Source organism: Saccopteryx bilineata, chromosome 1 (assembly GCF_036850765.1).
Source record: "Saccopteryx bilineata isolate mSacBil1 chromosome 1, mSacBil1_pri_phased_curated, whole genome shotgun sequence".
Taxonomy (NCBI): Eukaryota; Metazoa; Chordata; class Mammalia; order Chiroptera; family Emballonuridae; genus Saccopteryx; species Saccopteryx bilineata.
Window position 1 is genome coordinate 373753270 of NC_089490.1, and position 26397 is coordinate 373779666.

The window sequence follows — 26397 nt, forward strand, 5'->3', positions numbered from 1 at the left end:
TATTTCATATACACATTACATATTCATTTACCATCAAGTATTTATTGAGTCCACTTTGTGCTAGGTAAAGAATGCACATAAGTGATTAGACAAAGCTTTTATCTTCAGAATTAACAAAAAAGAGATCTTTACTAGTTAAATAGTCTTCACAGTTAGTGCTTTTTTTTTTTTTGCATATATCAACATGTTTACTTTTTTGCTTCTTTCCTAGCTTAAAATTCCCACCTTTTTCTTGGATCATTCTCTTTCTTTTCCAAGTACATATTTTGAGATACTTTCAGTGAGGCTCCTTAGGTGATACATTCTTATACTGTACTTTCTCTAAATGTATCTTTATTTCAATCTCGTTTTTGAATGATAATTTAGTTGGGTATAAAGTCAAGCGGTGTGTGATTATTTTTACTTTGTACTTTAGGGGTATTATTTCATTGTTGACATCTGTATGGTTGGTGAGAAGTCTAATTTTCATTACTTCATAGTTGGTTTTTTTCTTTCTCTGGCTACTCTTAAGACTCTTCTATCACTGATGTTTAATTGAGATGTGCTTGGTTGCGACTCCATTATTATTGATCATTAGTGAAACAGAATGAACCTCTTTAACATTTCTTCATTCCTGGAAATATCAGAAATTATTTCTTTTCATCCTCACTTTGTCCCATTCTCTTGAGTCCTGTGCAGCAGGTATTCAGCATGTCTCTCCTATTTGCACCTCTGTGACACAATCTAGGTAAGATCCTTTTCTCATTCACTAAGTCTCTCTTCAGATATATCTAATCTGTTTAACCCATTTGTTGAGTTTCTAGTCAATTCTAAAAATTATATTTTTAAAAAATATGCTTGTTGTTATTCTTTCATTATAGTCTCGATTGATTATTTTAGACTTATTTTAAATGTAACAAGTATAGTTATTGTATATTTATGCTTGTTTGTTCTATTATCTCCAATTCTTCCTGCTTACTTCATCTGCTGATTTTATACACCCTCACCACACACACACACACACACACACACACACACCAATGTATGTAATGAGTGTATCTTCACATATTCCCTTTTGGAACCCTACAGGGTGTTTAATGTCTGCTTCTTTCTTTCTTCCCTTTCTCTTTCCTGCCTTATTATCAAGCAGAAGTATCATGTTGGGCACTTTTAGGTTTCACAAGTCAAAGACACATTAAGGCAAACTTAAGTAGTAAAAGGTTATTATTAGCTAAACATGATAATTAGAAGAAATTATTTTTTAACTTTTATTTATTGATTATTAGTGAGAAAGGAAGGGAGTGGTAGTAGGGAGACAGAGAGAAGGACATCCGTCTATACCTGCATGTACTCTGACCTAGGAAAAAGAGTATCGAACCAACAACCTCTGTGTTTTGGGATGACGCTCTAACCAACTGAGCTATCCAGCCGGGGCAAGAAGAAATTATTATAAAGCTATTTATGTTAATAGGAAAGACAGCTATTTAAGTTACATAGCCAGGCCTCTGAGATACTAGAAGATAGCTCAGGTGTCACTCAGGATACTGTATAACTTCCCAACTAAACTATCGTGTTGCAGGAAACATTGCTGGCTCTCTGCTTTAGTAAACTACAGTACCATTATTTTGGTTCAGCTACTCTCTAGCTCTGGCTTCTACAGTTAACTTTTTTCTAGGGTTACTAGGTTAGTGCTTACTCAGATATTTTATTTATTTATTTATTTATTTTTCTTTTTTACTTGTAGTACAGTATCTACATATACGTGCTTTTACTCTTTGGTTTAGTTCTCTGTCTTTTGCTAATTGCTGCTGTCTCTCTCCCTCTTTTCTCACTGCCCTGTCTCTCTGTCTGTCTGGAATTCAAGCCCTCTAACATGAAGGACGTAATTTGTGCTATAGTTATCCTTAGCTTTTCCTTGTTCAGCAGAGTGTTACACTTGCTCCATTTAAAGTGGCTGCCATTGGGTCATAGGGATTTACATGGTAATAGCATGATGAGCAGAGCTTAAGGAGTGGCCTAGAACAAGTCCACCCATTTAATGGATTCTTCCTTAAGGATACAATTATGTAAAGAATGCTTCAAATAAATAGATAATTATAAATTGCATAAAAGTTATGAGTAAAAGGTGCAGGGTAAATGAGGAAGTATAGTAGGGGGACCTAGGCTGGCCAGGCATCTTGGGGAGGCCTCCCTGAGGAAGTGGCCTTTCAGCAAAGAGTAAGAATAAGAAGTCAGTTGGTAAGTCTAGAAGAGTTCTCATGACAAAGAGTAAATAAAGGCCCTGGGACTTCAGTGTCTTTCTTTATCACCTATCTTTTCTTTTTTTCTCATCCCTTAGGTATTACTTCACTCATTCTCACTTTTAAAAAATATATAATTTCATGTTTCATGTCATGGTTTGTACCCTATTAGTAAGTTGAATTGCCACTGCCCTATTACTATGTGACATTTTATAGCATAATCTTGATAGTTCCTAGCATCAATTTGTTATATCTGTTAAGTTATATACCACTCTAGTAGTTGACTGACCTTTTTTGTGAAAACATTGGAATGTTAATAAACCAGGACAAGCACTGCTCTTTTGATTCTAACATTTATGTTGATTCTTTACTTTTAATGACTTCTCTTTTTCTACTTTCCTTGCTTTTTAGCAATTTTTAAAAAAGATAGATGTGTATTGTCTCTATACGTTACAAATTTACATGTGATGTATACTATATATTTTTGTTACATGTTCCTAAGAAGTCTAAACTCTAGTGGGATATTGGGTAGCTGAGGGAATAATTCTATAATGAAGCATAATATTTTGCCTTTCCCATATCTTTTAAAACTCCCCTTTCCCACTTTGACTTCTGTAATGACATATTCTCCTTTTTCATTCCCTCTTGCCTCTCTGATTGTACTTTTTAATACTATTTGTTTTCTTTCTCTGCTAGTGCCTTAACTTTTTTTGTTTGCTGGGGGCTCAATCCTTGGCTCCTTTTTTATTGTACATATGCTGGGCTTCTCCATCTATTTCCAAGATCTTACATTATCTGTATGCCCACCTTCAGCTCAAGTCTTTCTTCAGAACTCTAGACCAATATCTGCCACAACTTTCGGAACATAGCAATCTGTTTATCCCGTGGTCACATCAAGTTCAGTGTTCCAAGTCTCACGCTGACTGGCGCCCCTGGCCCTTCCACGTTTGGTTTCCTTTGCGCCTCACCACTTAGCCAAAAGCCCCAATCAAAACCATCAAGTCAACCTGGAGTTGAAGTGAAAAGTTACATCACTAAGACTTTTCAAATCTGCCTCAAGTTGTCTCTTAAATCCTTCTGGGGTGTGTGTGCGTTTGTTTCGTTTGTTTTGGTTTTACTGTCATTGTTTTGTTGCTTTGTCATCTTTGCCAGTATTACCTTAATCTTCTAACTGGACTGTGTACCTTCTGTTTCTCTCAGCTCTCTTCAGTTAAGCTCTACCATAGTTATATTTACAAAATGTACTTACAGAGTTATATTTATAAAATTCAAATCTCATAATATCATACCTTTCCTTAAAATCCTTAATAGGTTCCCTACCATCTGTAGGGCAAAATTTAAGCTCCTTAACATGAAAAACAAGGCCCTCATGTTCTGGCTTCTGCCTGACGTTTTAATCTGATTTCTCCACTGCCCTGCCCCACCCCACAGCGGGCCATGTCCATACCAAACTGCTCACCATTCCAGTTCCTAGAATTTGTTTTCTGCTTTCTCGCTTCCATCCTTTGGTATATGATCTTCTTCTGCAGGATATACTCTTCCTCACCTTTCTGCCTTCCCCCACCCCATGGTTCAAAATTTTTCTACTTCTGTCAAAAGTTGGCTTATATTCATTCCTTTGGCTCCTTCCTGAAATTTCCTTTTTTTCTTTTTGCCTTTTTCCTGAAATTACTCACTGTTTTAATATGTGTTCATATATCTAATGAAATTTTGCTTTATTATACTTTGTCTACCATATAAACTGGGTGAGTTGTTCAAGGATAATAAGATCATATCTAATGCACCCGAATAACCTCAGCACCTATCTCTTAAGGAGTATGCTGAAGGGGTCAACAGACTGGGTTAGAGAAAGCAAGAACTATTAAGTCAGGTAGAGCTGCCTTTGTCATTTACTAGCTTTGTAAATTTGGACATTTTTTTTTACCTTCTATGAATCTGTTTCTTCAACTGCAAAATATGGAAGAATATATAACAGCCTCACAGGATTTTTGGATAGATAATTAGAAAATGTATTTTAAATGACCAATAAAGAGCAATCTCTAATATATATCTATTTATTTTTAACTTTTGTTGAATGAACGCATAAAAATGAATTAATGAGGGCCTGATGACTCAGTGGATAAAAGCCTCAACCTGGAACGCTGCGGTCGCTGGTTCAAAACCCCGAGTTTCCCTGGTTAAGACACATCTGGGAGTTTATTCTTCTTGCTCTAACCCCTTCTCTCTCTAAAAATAAATAAATAAAATCTATAAAAACAAAAAAGAATAAGAAGTTGATTTAGTGAATGAATGCTTTTAAGTGAGTAGAACAAATGCTATGGAATTTTTTATAACAGATTCACCAGGAAAGATTTCTATACAAGCAGCAGCTGTCTTGCTCTTTGAAGGGATGTTTAAGATATCAGCAGGCACAGTGTAGCAGTCAAGGGACTCGGACCTAAAGCTTAGGAAGGAATGTGAGAAAGGTTAAGACTGGGGAAAGCATCCCCTTTTTTTTTTTTTTTTTTTTTTTCATTTTTCCGAAGCTGGAAACGAGGAGGCAGTCAGTCAGACTCCCGCATGCGCCCGACCGGGATCCACCCGGCATGCCCACCAGGGGGCGATGTTCTGCCCCTCCGGGGCGTCGCTCTGTTGCGACCAGAGCCACTCTAGCACCTGAGACAGAGGCCATGGAGCCATCCCCAGCACCCGGGCCACCTTTGCTCCAATGGAGCCTCGGCTGCGGGAGGGGAAGAGAGAGACAGAGAGGAAGGAGAGGGGGAGGGGTGGAGAAGCAGATGGGCGCTTATCCTGTGTGCCCTGGCCGGGAATCGAACCCGGGACTCCTGCACGCCAGCCGATGCTCTACTGCTGAGCCAACCGGCCAGGGCCGAAAGCATCCCTTTTTTGTTGAAAACACTATTCCCTACTCTTCCTTTATCTTTCTTTCCCCCTTTTCTTCATCACATTAAGGAATTCTAAGGATTGGCTGTCTGCCAACTCTTTCAAGGTATATCAACATCTCATTAGCCAGGTGACAAGTTAGCCCTCACACAATAAACTGCAGGCTTGGATTTTGAAAAGAGAATGAGAGTTATTATTAACAATAATATAAATTGTTATTGTTAAATGGAAATTTATGTAGCCTATTATTATTCAATGAACTGTTTTAGAGATGGCATACATTGCAATGACTTCTTTAAAAAATGTTAACATTAACGCAGAGTCCACTGGAAAGGATTGGTCTTGACTCCTGTGTGCTCCCGATACTTGTCTCAGAATTTGAAGCTGAGAATGATCATCTGGCAGATAGGATTTATAAGTTCTTGATTTCATCTCTGTACTCTTTAGATGCAAATGGACTTTGATGACAGACTCAAATTATTAAGCCAGTATGCTGTATTGCTATTGCTTACCCATTTTCCTTTATTAATCTTTTTTTATTTCCTCATTACCTGTGCATTAATAGTCAGGGTGCATGTCTCTACATTCGATTGTGTCACTGAGTAATAGAAAAAGAAATTAGTTTTGGAATTATATAAGAACATGGATTCAAATTTAAGCCTTTTGGTTTACTAGTTGTTTGAACTTGGACAGAGTAATAGCCATTCTAATTCTCTCTAAGGTAGGGTTAATGGTTCCTAACTTATCAGGTTGCTGGGATGATTAGACATCACATTTTAAAACTACCTATCCTAGCGGTAGGCATGTGCTAAGTAAGCTCTTGACAAAAGCTGATCAAATGAAGAATTTAAAACCTAGATAAAATCTACCTGTGGTTTTCAACCTTTTTTCACTTGGGGACTGGTGACCTAGTCAGCCAGAAACAGAAACATACAATGAATAAAGTTTTATCTTACCACACATAACAATGCAACACAGTACAAGCTAGTGCTTGATTTCCAAACTCCATGTGTACAATGCGTTGAATCCTACATGAGTTCGTTCGAATGCTTTTTGTCTATTGCACATGGTTTGTAAATGCACTTCACAGGGCAAAAAGTTGTTCGAATGAGCCTATAGGTTCCAAAGATATCTAAGTCAACCTCAGTAGTATATTCATAGATGCTACAAGCTGATAAGTGACATCACCTTGAGCATAAGCGAATTTGACTAAAATCATTGGGTCTGTAATCTTCATACAACATCAGGGAGGTTTACTCTTTCATGGACTGGCACAAAATTTCTGACGGACTGGCATCCCATGGACTGTTGGTTGAAAAACTCTGTACCACACAATGATTGCAAAAATAATTAAAATTCATGATTATAGAGAAAAATGTGAGGTTTTCTCTATTATAAATACATTTTCACTTACGTTATACAAAACTGTTAAAATTCAAATGAAAAGTTTAAAAACCTGTAATACCTCTCTACCACCATAACATAAATATTATAATTTTGCATATTCCCTTTATCTCTATCTTTATTCTCACTTTTTTTAGTTGAAATGTTTGAATGTATATAATTTTTATTTGACATTTTATCATGTTACTTAACTTTTGTGCCAGTATATTATGTATCAGTAAGAAATACCATAATATATTTAATCATTCTCATTATATTTTTGGCTTACCTCGTAGTGGGAGCTACTATTAAAAGCCATATAGTAAATAATTCTGTGCCTATTTAAAGATTTTTGAGGGGCAGGGGTACTTCCTTTCTAGGCTAAATTGTCTAACTGAGATTCATGGCATATATATGTATATACCATTAAAATGTTTTTCAAAATTGATACACATCCTTTTAGAAACCAAAAACCTTCACTGGACGTTATTCAAAGCACTGTTTCTAAACCAGTTTAGGAGAATGTGCAGAAAAATTAAAAAAAATATGGGAGAAATCAGTTCAGTATTAGAATTGGATGTGGTAGAAAAAAAGGAGATTTTTATAATCAAAGATTTAATTAAAATCTATATGCTTTTAACCATTAGAGGAATTGATCATTAATTCTTTAATTCAGTTAAATAATCTATTAGTCTTTCAACAAGCCTGTTATGAGAAAAATGATAACACATTTTTTTTTTGTATTTTTCTGAAGCTGGAAACAGGGAGGCAGTTAGACTCCCGCAAACACCTGACCGGGATCCACCTGGCATGCCCACCAGGGGGCGATGCTCTGCCCATCTGGGGTGTCGCTCTGCCGCAATCAGAGCCATTCTAGCACCTGAGGCAGAGGCCACAGAGCCATCCTCAGCGCCCTGGCAAACTTTGCTCCAGTGGAGCCTTGGCTGCAGGAGGGGAAGAGAAAGACAGAGAGGAAGTAGAGGGGGAGGGGTGGAGAAGCAGATGGGCACCTCTCCTGTGTGCCCTGGCCAGGAATCAAACCGGGGACTCCTGCACGCCAGGCCGATGCTCTATCACTGAGACAACTGGCCAGGGCCGTTAACACAATTTTTGCATTCTTGAAGTATATGCCATCCCTGCCTTCTGGAAACTTCCATTTTAGTGGAAGAGACAAAAATTTTTTTTTTTAAAAAAAACATTGTAATGCAGTTGAGAAGTGCTCCACGGTAGGTTAACTTTGGTCCAGGAAGACAGGCACCTTCACCTTGCAGCATAAAGATGAACTATGAGTGTATGTTGACCTCACAAGAAGAGAAGCATTGTCAAATACCTTTTTCTGTTACCATCTCCCTGTTCGGGGGAGTGTAAATGGCCCACCTTCGAGAACAGTACTGCATGCTCTGTACTCTGTCCCTAAAGGTTTAAAGAAAGGATCTCGTTAGGCTCATAAATATGCTAGAACCTTTTTACTTTCAATTCAGTCAGCTTTGTATTCATAGTATCTAGCAAATAGGCCTCAATCCCTTCTTAAAGATTGCATAACTAAATTTAATATTGACGACTAAATAGGCAATGGGAATCATGATTCAGTTTAGGCTATCTCATCCATGCTAAGCATTTTAACAGCTAGGTAGTATAGAATTAGTTTTATTTTAAAATAATGTATGAACAATATCAAATCTTCCCTTTAATTCTGAGCCATGTTTCTTACTTCATTTCAGCAGGTAATTTTCCTTGTTATCTTTTCTGCTCGAGTCTATCACTTGATTTTTTCCCCTAATGTAGGAGGATTTGTAAGCCTCAGCCACCCGTAGTGAGATCATGTTGTCATCAGACTTAACGTGGTAGGAGTTGGGGATTAGATGAGACTAAAGAAGTTAAAAAAGAACCTCACTGAGTAAAGCCAATTTTACCCAGAACAATTCAAGTTCACAGATTTTAATTAAGAGTTTGGAATTTGTAATATTACTTGAATTTCAGATGGGTGAGAACTTAACACTATATTAAAGGAACCCAGGCAAAAGGACACGAGTTGCGTCACAGAGACTTATTAAATGTGGTGGAAATTCAACAGACGAATGCCGGCAAACAGGTGCAAGAGCTGAATTAATTTTTAAACCCTACCACTCAGGGAGAATTGCAATGCATCACGTTGACAGCCACAGCACGTTGCTAATTTCATTCACAAGCTTAAAAATCTCAATACATTTGAACATGCGAATGTATTAAATTTTAAAAAGTGTAAGTAGCATAAGGGTGTCCCAGAACTAAAAATGATAATTTCTTTCTGGGACTTCAAGTCATGTGTCTAGCCAGAAGCATGGTGTTTTTATGAATGAAATCTATCTTACCACTTTCACATAATTGTGTTCTATTATTATATGTAGTGCAGACTGTTACTAAGCAAGGTTTTCTCTTACTTTTAATATGAAATCCCTTGTGAGTCAGGGGAAAACTGAGTAGTCACTGATAGAGTTTCCAACTTCTGCTGTCGTGCATGACGGGGGCTCTCAGTCTCTGCTTCTGATGGTGCTAAGTGGTGAGGATACTCCCAGAGTTAAAGAAAAAATACAACCAAACATAACTAAACGAATGCAGAGGCTTTTGGGGTGGTATCATTAAAGGTTATATGTTGTAAGCTGAAAATTCACTGAACTTGATGCTTTCATCAGGAGTTCACCAGCTTTGGAGCCCCTGGTATATCTGAGAGTTTAATAGAATCCCTAGAGCACCTGCACATAAGATCACACACACACACACACACACACACAATCTTACAAAGATTTCAGGGAGTTCATGAATTTACACATTCAGAATACTGTGGATGGTACATCTTGATCTTTGTCTGAAACTAGAAGAGTGTCTCATATTTTAGTAGAATTTTGCTTTGCCACTTACTGTGCACCAGGCCCTAGACCTGGGAGTGAGGATAAAGGAATATAAGAAAAGGTTTTTGAACCTTTTGCAATCTGGTAGAGGTTAGTAGACAAATAGTGTAGAGCAATAAATAGTTTGATGGAATATGTACAAAGAGGTCTTTGCAAAAGCTTCCTGGAGGAGATAGCATCCTCATGCGTGTTGAGGATGCGTATGCACAAACTATAAGTAGAGAGAGAAGAGCATTCTAGACTGAGAATGAGAGCGAGGAGCACCACTCTGTCATGGCTAAAATTGTGTGTTTACAAGAAATACATAACAACAAATGTATGGAAAATCTTTGTCTTCACCCAACATTTCTCAAGAAGCTTTTTTAAAAAAATAAAAGGAGCTAGATTTAATTTCCCAAGATTTTAGCTGTCTGAGCCCCTTATTCCTAATTATACACAAGAGCTTGTTCCCTCATTTTGCTTAGCTGAAGAATATTAAATAGTCATTTTTAGAACATAAAAACAACTATAAAGGGTCCCCTCCCTACCAAGTGAGTCAGGAAGAGCCCAGCATATACTGCCTTGGAGGAGTCTAGAGTCTTAATCAAAAACACGATAATCAGTACTGGCCCAAAAGTCTTTTGATAATGGCACCAAAAGCAACTGTTTCTTTTTTAAATCCACTATCAGGAAAACTGATGAAAAAGAGAGGCAAATGCACAGTCTAATAACCTGAGCTGACAATACATTATTTTCAATAGAATGAAAAGGACAAAAGCCAAAGGTATTCATTACCGTTCCCAGGGTAAAAGACCAGGGCTGTTGCCGCCTTTACCAGATGTGCAGTCTCGAGGCCTGACAATACAGGTCTCCCCAAGGGAAATGTGGAGAGAAAGCCAAACTCTTGCAACTTGATGCAAAGTGATTTGGGTTCCATTACAACATCTCTCAGTAAAAGGCTATTCAGGCTTAGAGTAAAGATTCTACACTCATTTTCTCCGAGAAAATGAGATTGTTATATAAAACACTAGACATGGAATTAGAGCTTCTGGAAATCACTCTAAACCATGTGATTTCATCTTAACTTCCTTAAATTCTAATCAGGAAAAAGGAGATGATATGGTTTGGTGAGCATACCATCTTAAGATTGCTGCCTTGTTTTGGGTACACTTAAGAAAACTCAAGAACATCCTCAGGAAACTGAAAAATTACAAACTAATAAAATACATTTGTTTGTCTGTTTGTTTGTCTGTTTGTTTGTATTTAGATAACTAATGCTGATCTGGTTCCCAGGGTGTGTTTCTTGGATGAACTAACGAGACATGTTACACCTTCCTCCTGGGAAAGTTAGATCCACTCTCTATTACAGAAAAAAGGGGGTATAGGTATAGACTTTATGAGTTTCCACTTGACTCCTGTGAACTTGGGAAGAGACATTTGACCTCTCAGTTTTTCACCTTTAAATGAAATAAGGATATTTACTTATTTCTCAGAATTACTATAGGGATTTATGACATAATTAAGGTATGTGGAAAGTGATGAACACAAAACCTACTTTCAGTATTTTCCCAAGTGTGTAAACCAGAAAACATATTCAATGGAATAGATAGTTGTTATTAAAAATTTGAAGTTTCTGTTTTAAAAAGTTTAGAAATGCCACGTAAGCCAAGTTAAACAGTTATCTTCAGAGATTTACCATGCTGAAAGCAGCATTGTGGATGCTGTTTTTAAACTTAGAAGTGTACCATTCATTTGTAAAGAAGGAAACATTTAGACTTCATTTTGGATGCTGAGGTGTTTTAGTGTGATGCCTACATTCAATAAGCATTATTACTCAGCTGCTTCAGGGGTTCTCAGCCACCTCTGTCCCACCTACCAATTAGTCCAGGATAAAAGTATAATTAGTTTGGCCTCACTTTCAAATTAACATATCAAATCCCCTCATCACTAACCATTTTTTGCAACTGAGAATAGTAAGTAAATAAATGTGTGAATGACATTCCTAAAGTGATTACTTTATGCCAAGTATACACTAGATCAGGGGTTGGAAACCTATGGCTCGTGAGCCAGATGTGGCTCTTTTGATGGCTGCATCTGGCTCGCAGACAAATCTTTAATAAAAAAAAATAATAATGTTAAAAATATAAAACATTCTCATGTATTACAATCCATTCATTTCCTACTGCTCATGTTCATGGTTGTGGGTGGCTGGAGCCAATCACAGCTGTCCTCCGGGACAACACCAAATTTTTATTGGATAATGCATAATGTACACAGATCTCATGGAATTACATTTTAAAATATGTGGCGTTCATGGCTCTCTCAGCCAAAAAGGTTCTCGACCCCTGCACTAGATGTTTCTATACATTTTCTTTATTTGATCTTCACAGTCATCCTGGAAAAGAGTTATCCCATCTTCCAGTGGGGAAAGAAACGCAGAAGTGTTATTGCCCCACATGACACAACCATCAACAATAAGAGATTTGATCAATCAACCTAGTTTCTTCTTTCTAAAGAGCAGTGCCATTTCTTTTACCCCATGTTGTCTTAATATAAGTATTGTCATTTCTTGTGCTTTTCCAAAGGGATGATTAAAATGTTCATGTATAAACAGTACTTACAAATAGCTTGACCATCACTTAGGGGAAGACAACTATTAAATTTTAATGAAGAACATGTAAAATATTAATGGGATTACTATGTTCCTTGGATGGTTTTGATATTATGATAGTGTAAGTTTGTTTTTTCAAATCCATTTAGAAATTTACAACAATTCCAGTCGAAATATTTATAATTATATATGTTATTGTTTTTTATTTTAATTGGAATAATAAATGTATGAGATACCCAAGGAAAGTTAAAAAGAAAGATAATGGTGGGAGAGAGACTTACCCACCTCAAAGTTAAATGTACTGGAAAAATCAAAAGTAATAATCATCCAGTATTGGCAGAAAAATAGAGAACCACATCAATGAAACACAACTGAGAATCCAGAAGCGGATCTATTTGCATGTAAAAATGTAGTCTATGATCAAAATGTTGTTTCAAATGAATAGGGAAATAATATACTGTTTAATAAATAGGACAATTGGCTATATAGTTTTAAAATATGAAGTTATATCCCTACTTTCTACCACACTAAAGATAAATTTCCTGTGGATTAAATATTTAAATATAAGTAATAAAGCCAGAAATATACCAGAAAAATATAGAGTTGGTTATCTAAAGTCTGAATGGGGAAAGCCTTCCTAAACTTGATAAAAATCTAAAAAACATGAAAAAACCTATATAGAAAATTTTAATTTCTGTATATGGCAGAGAAACTCTACAAAGTGAAAAGGCAGTCGCAATCCAGGAAAAGTGTTTGCATCTATATATGCGAGACACGAGATTAATATCTTTATTTTATATATAGTTCAACCAAGTCCATAAAAAAAAGGGATCATCACATTAAAAATATGTTCAAGCAATTCATAGCTAAAGTCAAATGGTCATTAGATTTGAAAAGATGCCCAATTCTGCTAATTGCCAAAGAAACAAATTAAAACAACTGTAAGCTATCATTTGCCTACTATTAAACTAGTCAAAGCTACAAAGGGTCATAGTTTCTACTACTAGTGAGGGTGTGGGGAAATAGACTCTTTCATATACTAATGATGGAAATAAATTGGTATAATGTATTTAGATAGTAAATTCAGAAATGCTAGTCCAAATTGAAGTAAGCATAACTAGCCTTTGACCTAACATCTCTAATCCTACTGTCACAGGTTCACATACAGTTACTAATATTACTCACAGATTTTGACTTTTTACTTTGTCGGGTATTTCTGCCATGCAGGAATTTAAAAAATGTGCAGTCCAAATGTTTACTGCAATGTTTTTTTGGTGATAGCAAAAATCCAAACCTCCTAACTCCACCCTCTGTGTTGTTGGTATGAGCTCCGCCACTGGGCTGGCTGCCTCTAGCCCAATTACCTTTGTGTTCCAGTGAGCTGGCACTGTGCTTGACACTACAGACATTTGTTAAATGAACAAATGCGATGATGCATCTATACAACTGAAACATTTTTTTAAAGTAGGTAAACAAAGCAAGTGGCAGATCACTGTGCAGATCATTCCCTTCTCACCAAATACATATGCATGTATGCATTTATATACAAAATGTCATGTATGACTATCAAGAAAAAAATGTTAGAAAGTATACCCCTTGGCTGTCTCTTGGTGGAATTTAAGGAGTAGTGAAATTAATGTTTTACTTCATGTCCTTTTGATCTTCTTCTTCTTCTTCTTCTTCTTCTTCTTCTTCTTCTTCTTCTTCTTCTTCTTCTCCTCCTCCTTCTTCTTCTCTCTCTTTTTTTTAAACAATGATATAACATTAAGGTACAAATGCAATCAGTTTTTCAATGCACCAACTCTTCTTAGTGCAAAGAATTTGCAGGAGTGAACAAACAAAGTCTCTATATTCACTAAGTATATATTCTAGTGGAGGAAAACAGATAATAAATAAATATTTGTTTCTGATAAGGTTTCATGGGAAAAAATCAAACAGTGTTAAAGGGAGTTCAATGGCACAGGGCCATTTTCATAAGCATAGTCATAGACTCCCTTTCGAATTCTGTGATGTTGCAAAGAGAGCTGAACAAAGGAGGGAGTAATCCATTCAGGTGTATGAAGGCAGATGTTCTAGGTACAGGTCACAGGACTTAGGCAGACCCATGCCATGGTTCCATTAAGATTACAGAGCTCAAGTTCAGGAGATGACGTCTGGGACATGAGGGTGGTAGTAAGCAGAGGTTGCATATGTGATATGGACATTTGACCAAGGGAAGAACTTCAGTTCCTATTTCATGTGATAGGAAAGCACTAGACATTTTAAACAGTGGAATGGCATGATCTAAGTTTTGGCTGAAGAGTGTCAGTCTGGTGACTATGTATAAAAGATGATGATGGCTTGGACTGCGGTGCTAGCAGCGGAGTTGGTGAGAAGTCCTGCAATTCTGGACATGTTCCTCATAAAGAGCTGTCAGCCTTGGGAGATGGAAAGAGTAAAGATATGAAACTGTCAAGGACCTAAAAGAATGACAACAGCAGACCTGATCGGGAATGTGAGAGCGGAGTGCCTCTATTGAGGCAGAACTGTTTGACAATTTTCTTGAACATTAATTTTTCCAATACTACTGTAAGTCTAGTAAGTGCCAAATAATGTCTCAACATCCTATTGAAATGAGAACTTATCCCATAAGGGATTTAATGGGCATTTATTTTTAAATGTACATTTTTAAAAAGTATACTTATCTTGAAAACATCTTGCAAATAAATGTATATTAGTTTTTAATTTCCTTTTCTCGTCAGTTTTACTGACATAATTTTGCTTTTTTAAAGTAGTAGGAGGAAAACAGTGCCGTTATTTTAAAGAACTGAGAAAAAGTGCAGTTTAGGATTTTATAGGCATTAAGTGAAATAAAGCTTACATGAAATCTCAACATTATTGTGCATTAATCTTGGGGGAAATGCATTTAAGTCACTGAAGATCTTGATGACATTTTTAAAATATAACTTTCCACAGTTTACCATTACATTCTCATGTCTTATTTTATTATTTAAAAGAAATATGCAAAATATATAGTTTCCTTTGCACATTCTCTCATTTCAGATAATAAGGACTTGCAAGATGTATTTAAAGGTTAAAATTATTTGCTTGTTCTACATTACATGTCAGATGATTTATTCATTAAGGAAATTCCCAATCAGTATCATTAAATACATGCAAACAGTTGTATTGAGACAATGAAATTACTAGCAAATTTGAGAGTTCAGTTGTCCCATTTAAATCATAACTTTGTACCCACAATCACATTTGGCCAAAAAGTAGGATATAGGACAGGGCCTGTTTTATGACAATAATGTTACATTCTCTTCATCATGTTTTCTTTGACTAAAATTGTTACATTCCTCATTTAGTCACTCATTGATGTGACTAAATATTATACTTTTTATGTTAATATTATATATATATATATATCCATCCAATGATATGAAACTCTTTATAGTAATGGTTCTGGATTGTTTTTCATTTATCCATTTAGTTGAGGTTTTTTTTTTCATTCATTGTCTATTCATTATCTTTCAACAATCATTTACTGAGTGTTTACTATAATAGTTTTTAATCTTGGCTGCAAGTCAAAATCCTCTGTGAAGCTTTCTAAAAGTAGTGATTCTAGTGTAATAACAACTGAAACTAATTCAATAGGTCTGGACTGGAGCCAGGCATCTTTTTTTTTTTAAAAGCTCCACAGGTGACCCTGTTATGCAGTCAGGGTTAAAAATTATCAGCTTCTCTGTTAAGCACAAGGGATATAAGATTTAACATAAACTAGTTCCTGTTCACAAGGAGATCAGAGTCAAGTGAGTGAGACAGACAAGTAAACTAGTAATTACAGTCAAGTGTGATAAGTGCTAGCCTAGGGGTACCCACTTAGAGCTAATGTACATTTGCCCAGTGTTAACTGAGCCCATTGACAGACTATGAAACACGAAAGGTTTTCTCTATGTACCAAGCCAAATGTCCTAAATTGTGATTGAGTCCATATTTTCTGTCTAGCTCTATGCCTTAATCGAATGAATTAACCATACAAGATTCTGTGATTAAACTCAGGAAATTGAAAAGCAGAGACCAGTTTCTATTTTTGATAACAGGATATGGGAGATGAGAAAGAGGTAAAGAAGGATTGCAAAACAGAGAGCTCCTCAAGGGCAGGGACCAGGCCTCAGTATTTTTCCTCCAAGGGCCTGGTTCAGAGTCCAGCACATGGGTAGACATGGGAGCTAGTGTAGCTTTTTAATCTTTTTTTTTGTCCTGGTGACGTGTAGGCCGATGTCCCTACCTACTCTGTATACCTAAGAGAACTCTGTCCCTTGCTCCGTGATGGGTGGTTTTCACAAGGAAATCCATTTTACTATCTGAGTCACTGGACATTTGCTGATTGTCTAAGCTTTCTCATATAAACAGAGAACATTCCTTAATCCTTAACAGTAGGATTCTCTCTCTCTCTCTCTCTCTCTCTCTCTCTCTCTCTCTTCTTGAATGTGTGTACCATTGCCAGTTGATACTGTTTTCACTTTGTTAATTTCCATTACCATGTGCTGTTTTATCTTCTTTCATTTTTTAAATTTTATTTTACACAATCTACATTGTCAACCTTTTTTTCTATTAATTACAGACACCAAAGTACCAATATAGAGAAGAAGGGTATCCCTGAAAATGGAACCTACCTAAAATACAGAAGGATATGGTCCTTTGATCCCCAGAGTATCATGAAAAGATCCACAAAAGGCATTACCCATTGCAGTCCCTTGTCATTTCCTGGTCCCTAAAGATGGGACTTGAGGAAGTTGACAGGACTACACCTAGAAATTCTTTTTAGGAAACCCAATGGACATACCCCAGATTAGAATTCCTTAAACAAAACAAAGCCTCAGAAGAAAAGTTTTGTAGATTGGAGTTATTATTCTATTATATTTAGAATCATCCATTCCTAAATATAAATGAGAGCTTTTAATATTTTTGTACATGATATGACATTGGAAAGCCTAATGAGACCTTATAAAGAAAAGCTTTCTTATCACATGGTGTTAACCTATCAGCTCCAGATTTATGTAGTGTGTGAACATATTTAACTGTGAATATGAATTATATAAACTTGAAGTTACATAATATAAAGTATTAATAAACTCTCACTTTATGTGAATATTTTGTAATAAAAACAGCTTCCCTCAATTAAAAGAATTAATCAGGAATCTTACAGTTTCACAACGAGCTGGCTGAATGAATTATAAACTACGATTCTGCCGTAGAAAGATGCCATTTTAGCTGGTAAACAGAAATGCCTACCATACTTTGTCATGTCAAAGGAACCAATGTTGTTTATATTAGAACTTTATGGTGATTTCAGACATTATTTTGTTATTTTAACCTTTTCTATTTTCATTAGTTTTCAAAAATATATTCAATGACAATATTAAGCAAGTATTTATTAAGCTCTCTGCCTTTTTAATTTTTTAAAATTAATTTATTTAAGACATAGCCAGGCATAGCTAATTCAGAGCTATGTTAAAAATCACATCCTGGAATATATGTCTTGGAGATGTGATAAAATGCCAAGGAAGCTGAGCAATTACCATGTTGGCCCATACTTTTAATTTCTACAAAATACTAGAGGTAGCATTAGGAAAAAGTTTTTAAACAGTATGAAAGCAAAAACATCCTCTAGTATTTGTTGATCTTGTTCTTCATGAATGTTTACCTCCTATTTAGTTTAATCATGCACATTAAAATGCATTTTATATTACATTTCTCCTTTGAGAAAATTTGTGTTGAATTATGCAAGTTTTGAATCATACAAGGTCTTCAGGAATGCAACCTTCTTCAAGCGTCCTCTTAATTCAAGCTCTAAAATGTGAAGAGTTGTGTGTTTGTTCAAGTCCTTAGAAAGTTTTGAAACACATTCCTCAATGACCAAAATGCTTTCTCTGGAAAATGGAGAAATTGCCAAATGACAAGCTGACCTCCCTCTTCAGCTTTGACTCTCACATTTTGTTTCTGAGAGACCTGGTTAATGTAAGTTCCTCAGCGTCTAACATTTCCTACCCTTTCAGCAAAGTAGTTTTTGTGAAGGGAAGAATGAACCCATAACACTGATTTGGTTAACTTTTGACAGCCTGGTTCTCAGCTCTTCAGTATGTTATTTCTTCCTTCTCTGATCCAGTTCCCTAAGAATATTAGTCACGTGTGCTAATGAACTTTACTACTGGATTTACTACAGTTTATGAAAATGTGGACTAAAGTACCAGCCTTGTATAATTTATTTTGCTGTAAGACACATACTAAAGAGACTCAGGACCAGGATTGCAGGCATGCTTTCAGATCTTCACTCAGTGGTGGTGCTCAAATAATTGAACAATTGATTCTCTGCCCTAATGACCACTTAAAGTATTATATAAAAAAATGATATACCAAAAGGTAGTTTATTATTTCATGCATTTAGAACAATAAGAGAGGTACACAAAACTAGATTATTATAAGAAAGTTTTAAAATATTAATGAAGAAATATTAAATAATACCTAACAAAAAAACAATAGAACTGTTATTTAAGGTATTTCCATATTGTTTCTTGATTGGCATCCTACCTTGCAATTTTTTTTCACCTATGGATGAAATAAACATTACTATAAGCACTTAGAATACACTGTTAAAAAATATGTAAGATATGTTTAAAAAAAGAGTAAGGAATGTAAATTTGTGATTTCCACATTGGGCAGCTGCCCAGGCGTCCACCTTAGAAAGAACCCTGGCCTGACCTGTGGTAGCGCAGTGGATAAAGCATCGACCTGGAAATGCTGAGGTCGCCGGTTCGAAACCCTGGGCTTGCCTGGTCAAGGCACATATGGGAGTTGATGCTTCCAGCTCCTCCCCCCTTCTCTCTCTCTGTCTCTCTCTCCTCTCTCTCCCTCTCTGTCTCTCTCTCCTCTCTAAAAATGAATAAATTAAATTAAATTAAAAAAAGAGTCAGTTTAAAAAAAAGAATTATTAAAAAAAAAAGAAGAAGAAAGAAAGAACCCTGATTACAAGTGCCATTTTAATAACTGATTCACCAAACTCAACAAAAAATTAGGTATTGGTTCTGCTGAACCACTGTTAACTGGCTGAATCCCACCACTATCTTCACTTATAGGAATTCTAGACTGGAAAGATTTCTTTATGGGATAGTATTCTCTAGGAATGGGCTCTTAAATCAAATAAAAATTTCTGCATATATTCCTTCAACATTATATTTTAGTATATTTGTATGCCAATGGGGTAAGTATAAGAAAAATTGTATTTATTGATTTGTTTAAAAATTAATATTTTTCTTTATTTTGAAAATGAGATGGGGCATGACTGTTTTGATCTGCATGTCTTAAAATACCATATAAATAGGCCCTGGACAGTTGGCTCAGTGATGGAATGTCAGCTCGTGTATGGACATCCTGGATTTGATTCCCAGTCACAGCACTCAGGAGAAGAGACGATCTGCTTCTTCACCCCTTCCCCATCACACCTCTCTCTCTCTCTCTCTCTCTCTCTCTCTCTCTCTCTCTCTCTTACTCTCCTGTAGCTGTGGTTCAGTTGGAACAAGTAAGCCCCCAGCACTGAGGATGGTTCCATGTCCTTCCCTCAGGCACCAAAGTAGCTAGGTTGCCGAGCAATGGAGCAACAACCTCATTGGACGAGCATTTCCCTGTAGGGGGCTTGCCAGATGGATTCGGCTTGAGGTACATGCAGAATTCTGTCTCTCTGCCTCCCTTCTTTTCACTTAAGAAATATGGCCCTGGCCAGTTTGCTCAGTGGTAGAGCGTCGGCCTGGCGTGCAGGAGTCCTGGGTTTGATTCCTGGCCAGGGCACACAGGAGAAGCACCCATCTGCTTCTCCACCCCTCCCCCTCTCCTTCCTCTCTGTCTCTCTCTTCCCCTCCCGCAGCCAAGGCTCCACTGGAGCAAAGTTGGCCCAGGCGCTGAGGATGGCTCTGTGGCCTCTGCCTCAGGTGCTAGAATGGCTCTGGTTGCAACAGAGTGACGCCCCATGTGGGCAGAGCATCGCCCCCTGGTGGGCGTGCTGGGTGGATCCCGGTCGGGCACATGCAGGAGTCTGTCTGACTGCTTCCCCATTTCCAACTTCAGAAAAATACAAAAAAAAAAAGAAATATTTTTTAAAAATATTATATAAATAGTATCAAACATGTTTACTTTGTAATTTGCTTCTTTTTTTACATATTCTATATACAAAACTTATTAGATATATGATTTTCAAATTTTTCTCCATTTCTTTGGATTGTCTTTTTACTTTCTTGATGGTGTCCTTTGAAGGACATTTTTAATTTAGTTGAAGTCTAGTATCTATTTTTTCTTTGTTGCTTGTGATTTTGGTGTTTTTATTTCAAAAACTTTTGCTAAATTTTAAGTCATTAAGATTCATCTCTGTTTTCTTTTATGAGTTTTATAGTTTTTGTTGTCACATTTAGGTCTTTAATCTATTTTGAGTTAATTTCGGGCATATGATTTAAGGGTCCACCTTTATTCTTTTTTATGTAGGTATCTCGTCCCAGTACCAATTATTCAGGACTATTCTTTTCCAGTTGGATGCTCTTGACAGTTCTCAAAAATCAGTTGATCATAACTCCATAGTTACATTTCTAAGCTTTCAATTAAGTTCCATTGATTTTTATGTGTCTTACTGTGTCAGTATCAGGCTGTGTCAATTATTATTGCATCGTAGTAAGTTTTCAAATCCATATGTGTAAGTGCTCATACTAAATTCTTCTCTTTTTTTTAATGATCATTTTGGCTGTTCTGGGTGTCTTACAATTCCATATGAATTTTAGAATCAGCTTATCGATTTGTACCAAAAAGCCAGCTGGGATTGGAAAGGCAGTACATTGAACCTTAGATGGATTTGGAGAATATTTTTATGATAAGCAATTTCTTTCAAACAATTTTTGTAGCTTTTGTAGCATTAGTTTTGTACTTCTTTTGTTAATTTTTATTTTTAAATATTTAATTCTTTTTGAAACTATTGTGAATGGAATTATTTTTTAATTTCACTTTTGGATTGTTTGTTAGTGTAAATCACACAAGTGATTCTTTGCATGTTAATTGTATATTCTACTGCTTTGCAGAATTCATTTGTTAGTTCTATCATGGTGTGTGTATGTGATGTGTAGTGTATTTTTATAAGGTATGTCCTCTGCAAACAGAGATAGTATTATTTCTTTATTTCTAATATGGAGGCCTTTTATTTCTTTTTTCTTGTCTAAGTGCTCTGACTAAAACTTCCACTACTATTTTGAATAGAAATGGCAGAAGTGCAAATCCTTGGGTTACTATGATTTTTGAGAAAAAGCTTTCAGTCTTTCACCATGTGAGTTATGACGAAAGTTGTGGGTACTCATATATAGCCTTTATCATGGTAAGGTGCTTTTCTTCTATTCCTACTTTGTTGAATGTTTTTATCATGAAAGGATGTTGAATTTTTTTCAAGTGCGTTTTCTGTATCTGTTGTATGATTATGTGGGTATTTTCCCTTCATTCTGTTAATGTTATATATTACATATATTGATTTTCATATATTGAACCATTCTTGCATCCCAGGAATAAATCCCACTTGGTCATTGTGTATAATTCCTTAAATATGCTGCTGAAGTTGATTTGCTAATATTTATTTATTTATTTATTTGCTTACTTACTTACTTATTTTTTAGTAAGAGGAGGGGAGGCAGAGAGACAGATGCGCCCCAACCGGGATCCACCCGGCAAGGCCACTAGGAGGTGATGCTCTGCCTATCTGAGGCCCTTTCTCCATTGCTCAGGAATGGAGCCATTTATTTAGTGCCTGAGGCAGAGGCCATGGAGCCATCCTCAGTGCCCAAGGCCAACTTTGCTTGAACCAATCAAACCATGGCTGCGGGAGGAGAAAAGAGAAAGAGAGAGAGAGAAGGGGGAGAGATGGAGAAGCAAACGTTTGCTTCTCTTGTGTGCCCTGACCGGAAATCAAACCCAGTGCACTCACATGCTGGGCCAACGCACTCTACCATTGAGCCAACCAGCCAGGGCATGCTAGTATTTTGTTGAGGATTGTTATATTTATATTCATAAGAAATAGTGGTCTATAATTTTCTTTTGAAGTCTTTGGTTTTAGTTTCAGGATAATAATTGGCTTCATAGAATAATTTGGGAAGTCTGTTTACTCTTCAATTTTTATAAGATTTTGTGCAGTATTGTTGCTAAATTTTCGAGTGTTTGACAGAATTCAGCAGCAAAGCCATCTGGACCTGGACTTCTCTTTCTAAGTTAAGTTTGATCATTGATTCAATTCTTTCCCTTGTAATAGGACTATTCATATTATCTAGTCTTGAGTCTATTTCAGTAGTTTGTATCTTTCTAAGATTTAGCAGTTCCAGTGAGTTTGTACTGGAATTTTATTGTTTAAGTTTCCATTTCTATTTTGAATAATTATCATGAACATCTTTACATATGTTTATTAGCTATTTTATATCTTTTGTGATATCTGTTCAAATTCTTGCTCTTTTTTTTCAAATGAATAAATTGACTTATTGACTTGTTAGATTTCCTATATATTCTGGTTAAAAGAGTTGTGTCAGATTTATGTTTTATGGTTTCAGTATTTACTCTTAGATTCATTATCTATTTAGAATTAATTTTATGTATATTTTACAGTATGTGTTGAAGTTCATATTCTTATAAATATTCCCTTTATTGAAATCTGTTCTCTCTCCACTGAATTAACTTGACAATTTGGTCACAACCCAATTGCATATATAAATGTAAGTCTTTTTTTGAGATGACTAAAGTTTTGGAGCTGTTATTTGGTGCATATACATTTATAATATATCTCCCTGCTGTCAAGATTATTTTTCCATTAGGAAATACTCCTCTCTGGATATAATAATTCTCTTGTAAAAGTTTATTTTGCCTAATATTAATATAGTCCCTTCAGAGTTTTTATTTTCTATCTATATAATATTTATCAATATATATGTTTTTACAGCTTTTTACTTTATTTGTGTTTTTACATTTAAAATACATTTTTATAGACAATATATTTAGGTCTTCCTGTCTTTTAGCCAAAAATCTCTGCATTTTTATTGGAGTAGTTAGTACATTTATATTTAATGTGAAAGGTTTTGTATTTGGAATTATTGTCTGACTTTTAATATATGTTCTGTTTCATTTTGTTTTTATATATTTTCTTTTTTGCCTCCCCTTGTGTTAAACATTATTTTTTTGGATTATTTTTATTCTCTATTACCTTATTAGATGTCTTTGTATTATTTTTATTGACTGTTCTAGGAACCATAATGGAACTTCAATTTTAGGTAAAATACAGGACTTTGCCGTATTATAATTCTATTTACCCACTCTCATCCATTATGCTATTGCTATCATAACATTACTTATAAATAGCTATACCTTTATATATATACATGTCTATATTATAAACCCCAAAACATTGTGTTATAATTTTACTTAAAGATTTCTGTCTTTTAAAGAAATTAAGACAAGAATATATATGTATTACTTTCTGTATATCTAAGTTATCACTTGGTGTCATTTTATTTCAGCCTGAAATAAATTTCTTTAGCATTTCTTGAGTGCAGACCTGTTAGCAGTGAATTCTTTCATTTTTAATTGATTTTAACATGTCTTAGAACCTTTAATTTTGAAGAATTAGAATAGCCATTTTGGAAAACAAATTTTCCTAAACAATTAAATGTTATTCCAGTGTCTTGTAGCCTCTATTGTCCTAATGAGAAATTAACAATTAATCATAGTTTTGTTCTCTTTATGTAATGTATTGTTTTTCTTTTTGTACTCATAATTTTTTTCATTATTGTTTGCTTGTAGCAGGGTTTGATTATATGGTGCTAGGTGAAATATTTTTGTTTATTCTACTTGGGGGGGTGTCATTTAACTTTTCGTAGTTGAGAATTCTTTTCTGCTCCTATTTGACTCTAATTTCTTTTATGAGTTATGAAAAATATTTCTGACACAGTAGATTAAGTCTTGTTAAAATTTTTGAAAATAAAATGGAGAAGTGCTAATGAAATGATGCAATTTTCAAAAGAAATTTAGTTTCTTAAATGTATATACAACCCAATACATTTACAGTGAAAAAATTAATGTTACCTGTCCTTTTTTTTCTATTTTCACAAAATCTATTTATAGGTGCATTTCCTCCTTCTGCTATTTATGCGCGAAAAGACTTGCTACAACGATCTACCCATATTGCTACCAAGACTTTCCAAGCTTTTCGTATATTTGTGAACAATGAACTCAATGAACTTTACACAGGACTGAAGACAGCTCAGAAGTTTCTGAGACCTGGTGGTCGTCTTGTTGCCCTCTCCTTCCATTCATTAGAGGATCGCATTGTCAAACGATTCTTACTTGGGATAAGCATGACAGAAAAATTTAACCTAAGTATAAGACAGAAGGTGGCACAAACATCACAGTTTGGTTCTGGTCATGAAAACAGGGAAGGAGTCTCTATAAGAAGGACCCCTTTAATGTGGGAATTGATACACAAGAAGGTACTTACCCCAGAAGATCAAGATGTACAGGATAACCCCAGAGGGCGCTCAGCCAAGCTTAGAGCAGCTATCAAATTATGAGAGAGTCATAATCATCTGATTCTTCAAGTTTTTCCAATCACAGTTTCTCATCTGAACAGCCTAACACAAGAAAGTATGGGATATATGTAGATATGTACAACATATGTGTGGAGATTGAAGATTTTTAGCATTTTTTTCTAATAAAGAAAATGTAAGGAATATTTTTATAACACAGAAAGTTCAACTCAAAGAGAAGCACCATCTCAAAACTGGATTAATGGGTTTATCTAGCATTATACAGGAAAAAACTTATTTTATCATTTATGATTACAAATTCTAAATTGGTGATTCCAAATGAATAAAATAGCAATGTAACTGTATGACAAAAGATAAAAATTATTTGAGTTTACCTTAGACATATTTAATATTTAATTTTAGTTTCAAAGCCTGTTTACTGCTTTTATTTTATAGACTTTATTCAAATCTGGATAGTTCTTCAGTAAAATCAGAATTAGAAAATATTCTAAGGAACGATGTGCTCAAATTAGTAACAAATTAATATACTTAGATTAAACTCCTAAATCCTTTTGAAGAATTTTGTAAGTTTCTCTTTGCCTGAAGTCATCTTTATGAATGTGAGAGATTCCCAAAGGTAGTTCCCATCTGAGCATGTGATTAAAAATAGCAGATCACACTCTTACATTCATCTGTTTCATCAATTATTTTTAGATATATATAATATAAGAATTTTTTTCTTTAATGTTAACGAAACTGACTGTACTGGGTTGGATACTGTTCTTCTAAAATTTATGTCCTTCACAGACCTCAGAATGTAACTTTATTTGGAAATATAGTCGTTGCAGATGTAAGTATTATAGTTAGAATGATGTGATCTTGGAGCAGGGCAGGTCCTTAATCCAATATGTCTATTGTCCTTGTAAGAAGAGGAGAAGAGAAACAGAAGCACAGGGAAGAGCACCACATGAAGATGGATGGAAGTGAAGATTGGAGTGATACATCTACAAGCCAAGGGAAACTAAGAGTTGCTGGCACCTATCAGAAGCGAGGAGAGAAATAGGTTCTCCATCAGAGTCTTTAGGAAGAACCAACTCTGCTGACACCTTGATTTCAGACTTACCGCCTCCAGAACAGTGAGAGAATAAATTTCAGCTATTGTAAGCCACCCAATTTGTGGTAATTGTTTTACAGCAGCTCTAGAAAACTAAAACTCTGAGAGAAAAAAATCTTGAATAATATGCATGAAAAGAATGCTTCTTCAATAAACACACAATTGCTTTCAAAATGTTGTAGTGTAAAAATATATTTGCTACTTTATGTATCAATACTTACACTGTTTACCACAGTCATTCTTGCTTGCTTTTTTGTTTCTATTGTAGGATGCATAATAAAATATGTGAATGAGAGTTTGAGGAGAATGAGAAATAAAGAATCAAACTCAGTTGCATGGCATTCGGTTTTTTCTCCCATCCCACCACCCCTTTCTCCTATGACAACTATCAGCTTGCACTTTGTATTTATGGGTGTGTTTCTGTTTTGTTGTCTTTGTTCATTTGTTTTGGGGGTTTCTTTACATGTTACATATAAGTACAATTATACAGTATTTGTCTTTCTCTAACTTATTTCGCTCAGCAGAATATAATATTCTATTGTTTATATATATATATATATATCACATTTTTTTATCTATTCACTTTTTGATAGATACCTAAGTTGCTTCCATATCTTGGCTTTTGTAAATCATGATGTGATAATTTAGGGGTGCATTCATCTTTTCAGATTAATGTTTTTGCTTTTTTTCAGATGAATACACAGAAATAGTATTGCTGGGTTATATGGCAGCTTTATTTTTAGTTTTTTTA

The 26397-nt window shown here is 35.3% G+C and overlaps 1 protein-coding gene across 3 annotated transcripts in view; it reads left to right on the forward strand.

Moving 5' to 3' along the window:
• METTL15 (methyltransferase 15, mitochondrial 12S rRNA N4-cytidine) overlaps positions 1-26162 on the forward strand; it is a 197550-nt gene extending 171388 nt beyond the window's left edge. For all 3 annotated transcript variants that reach the window (XM_066251169.1, XM_066251170.1, XM_066251168.1), the window contains one exon: positions 24132-26162. In XM_066251169.1, the coding sequence (XP_066107266.1) occupies positions 24132-24577 (446 nt within the window). In that variant the 3' untranslated portion in view covers positions 24578-26162. The remainder of the gene's footprint in view (positions 1-24131) is intronic.
• The last annotated feature ends 235 nt before the right edge of the window (positions 26163-26397 follow it).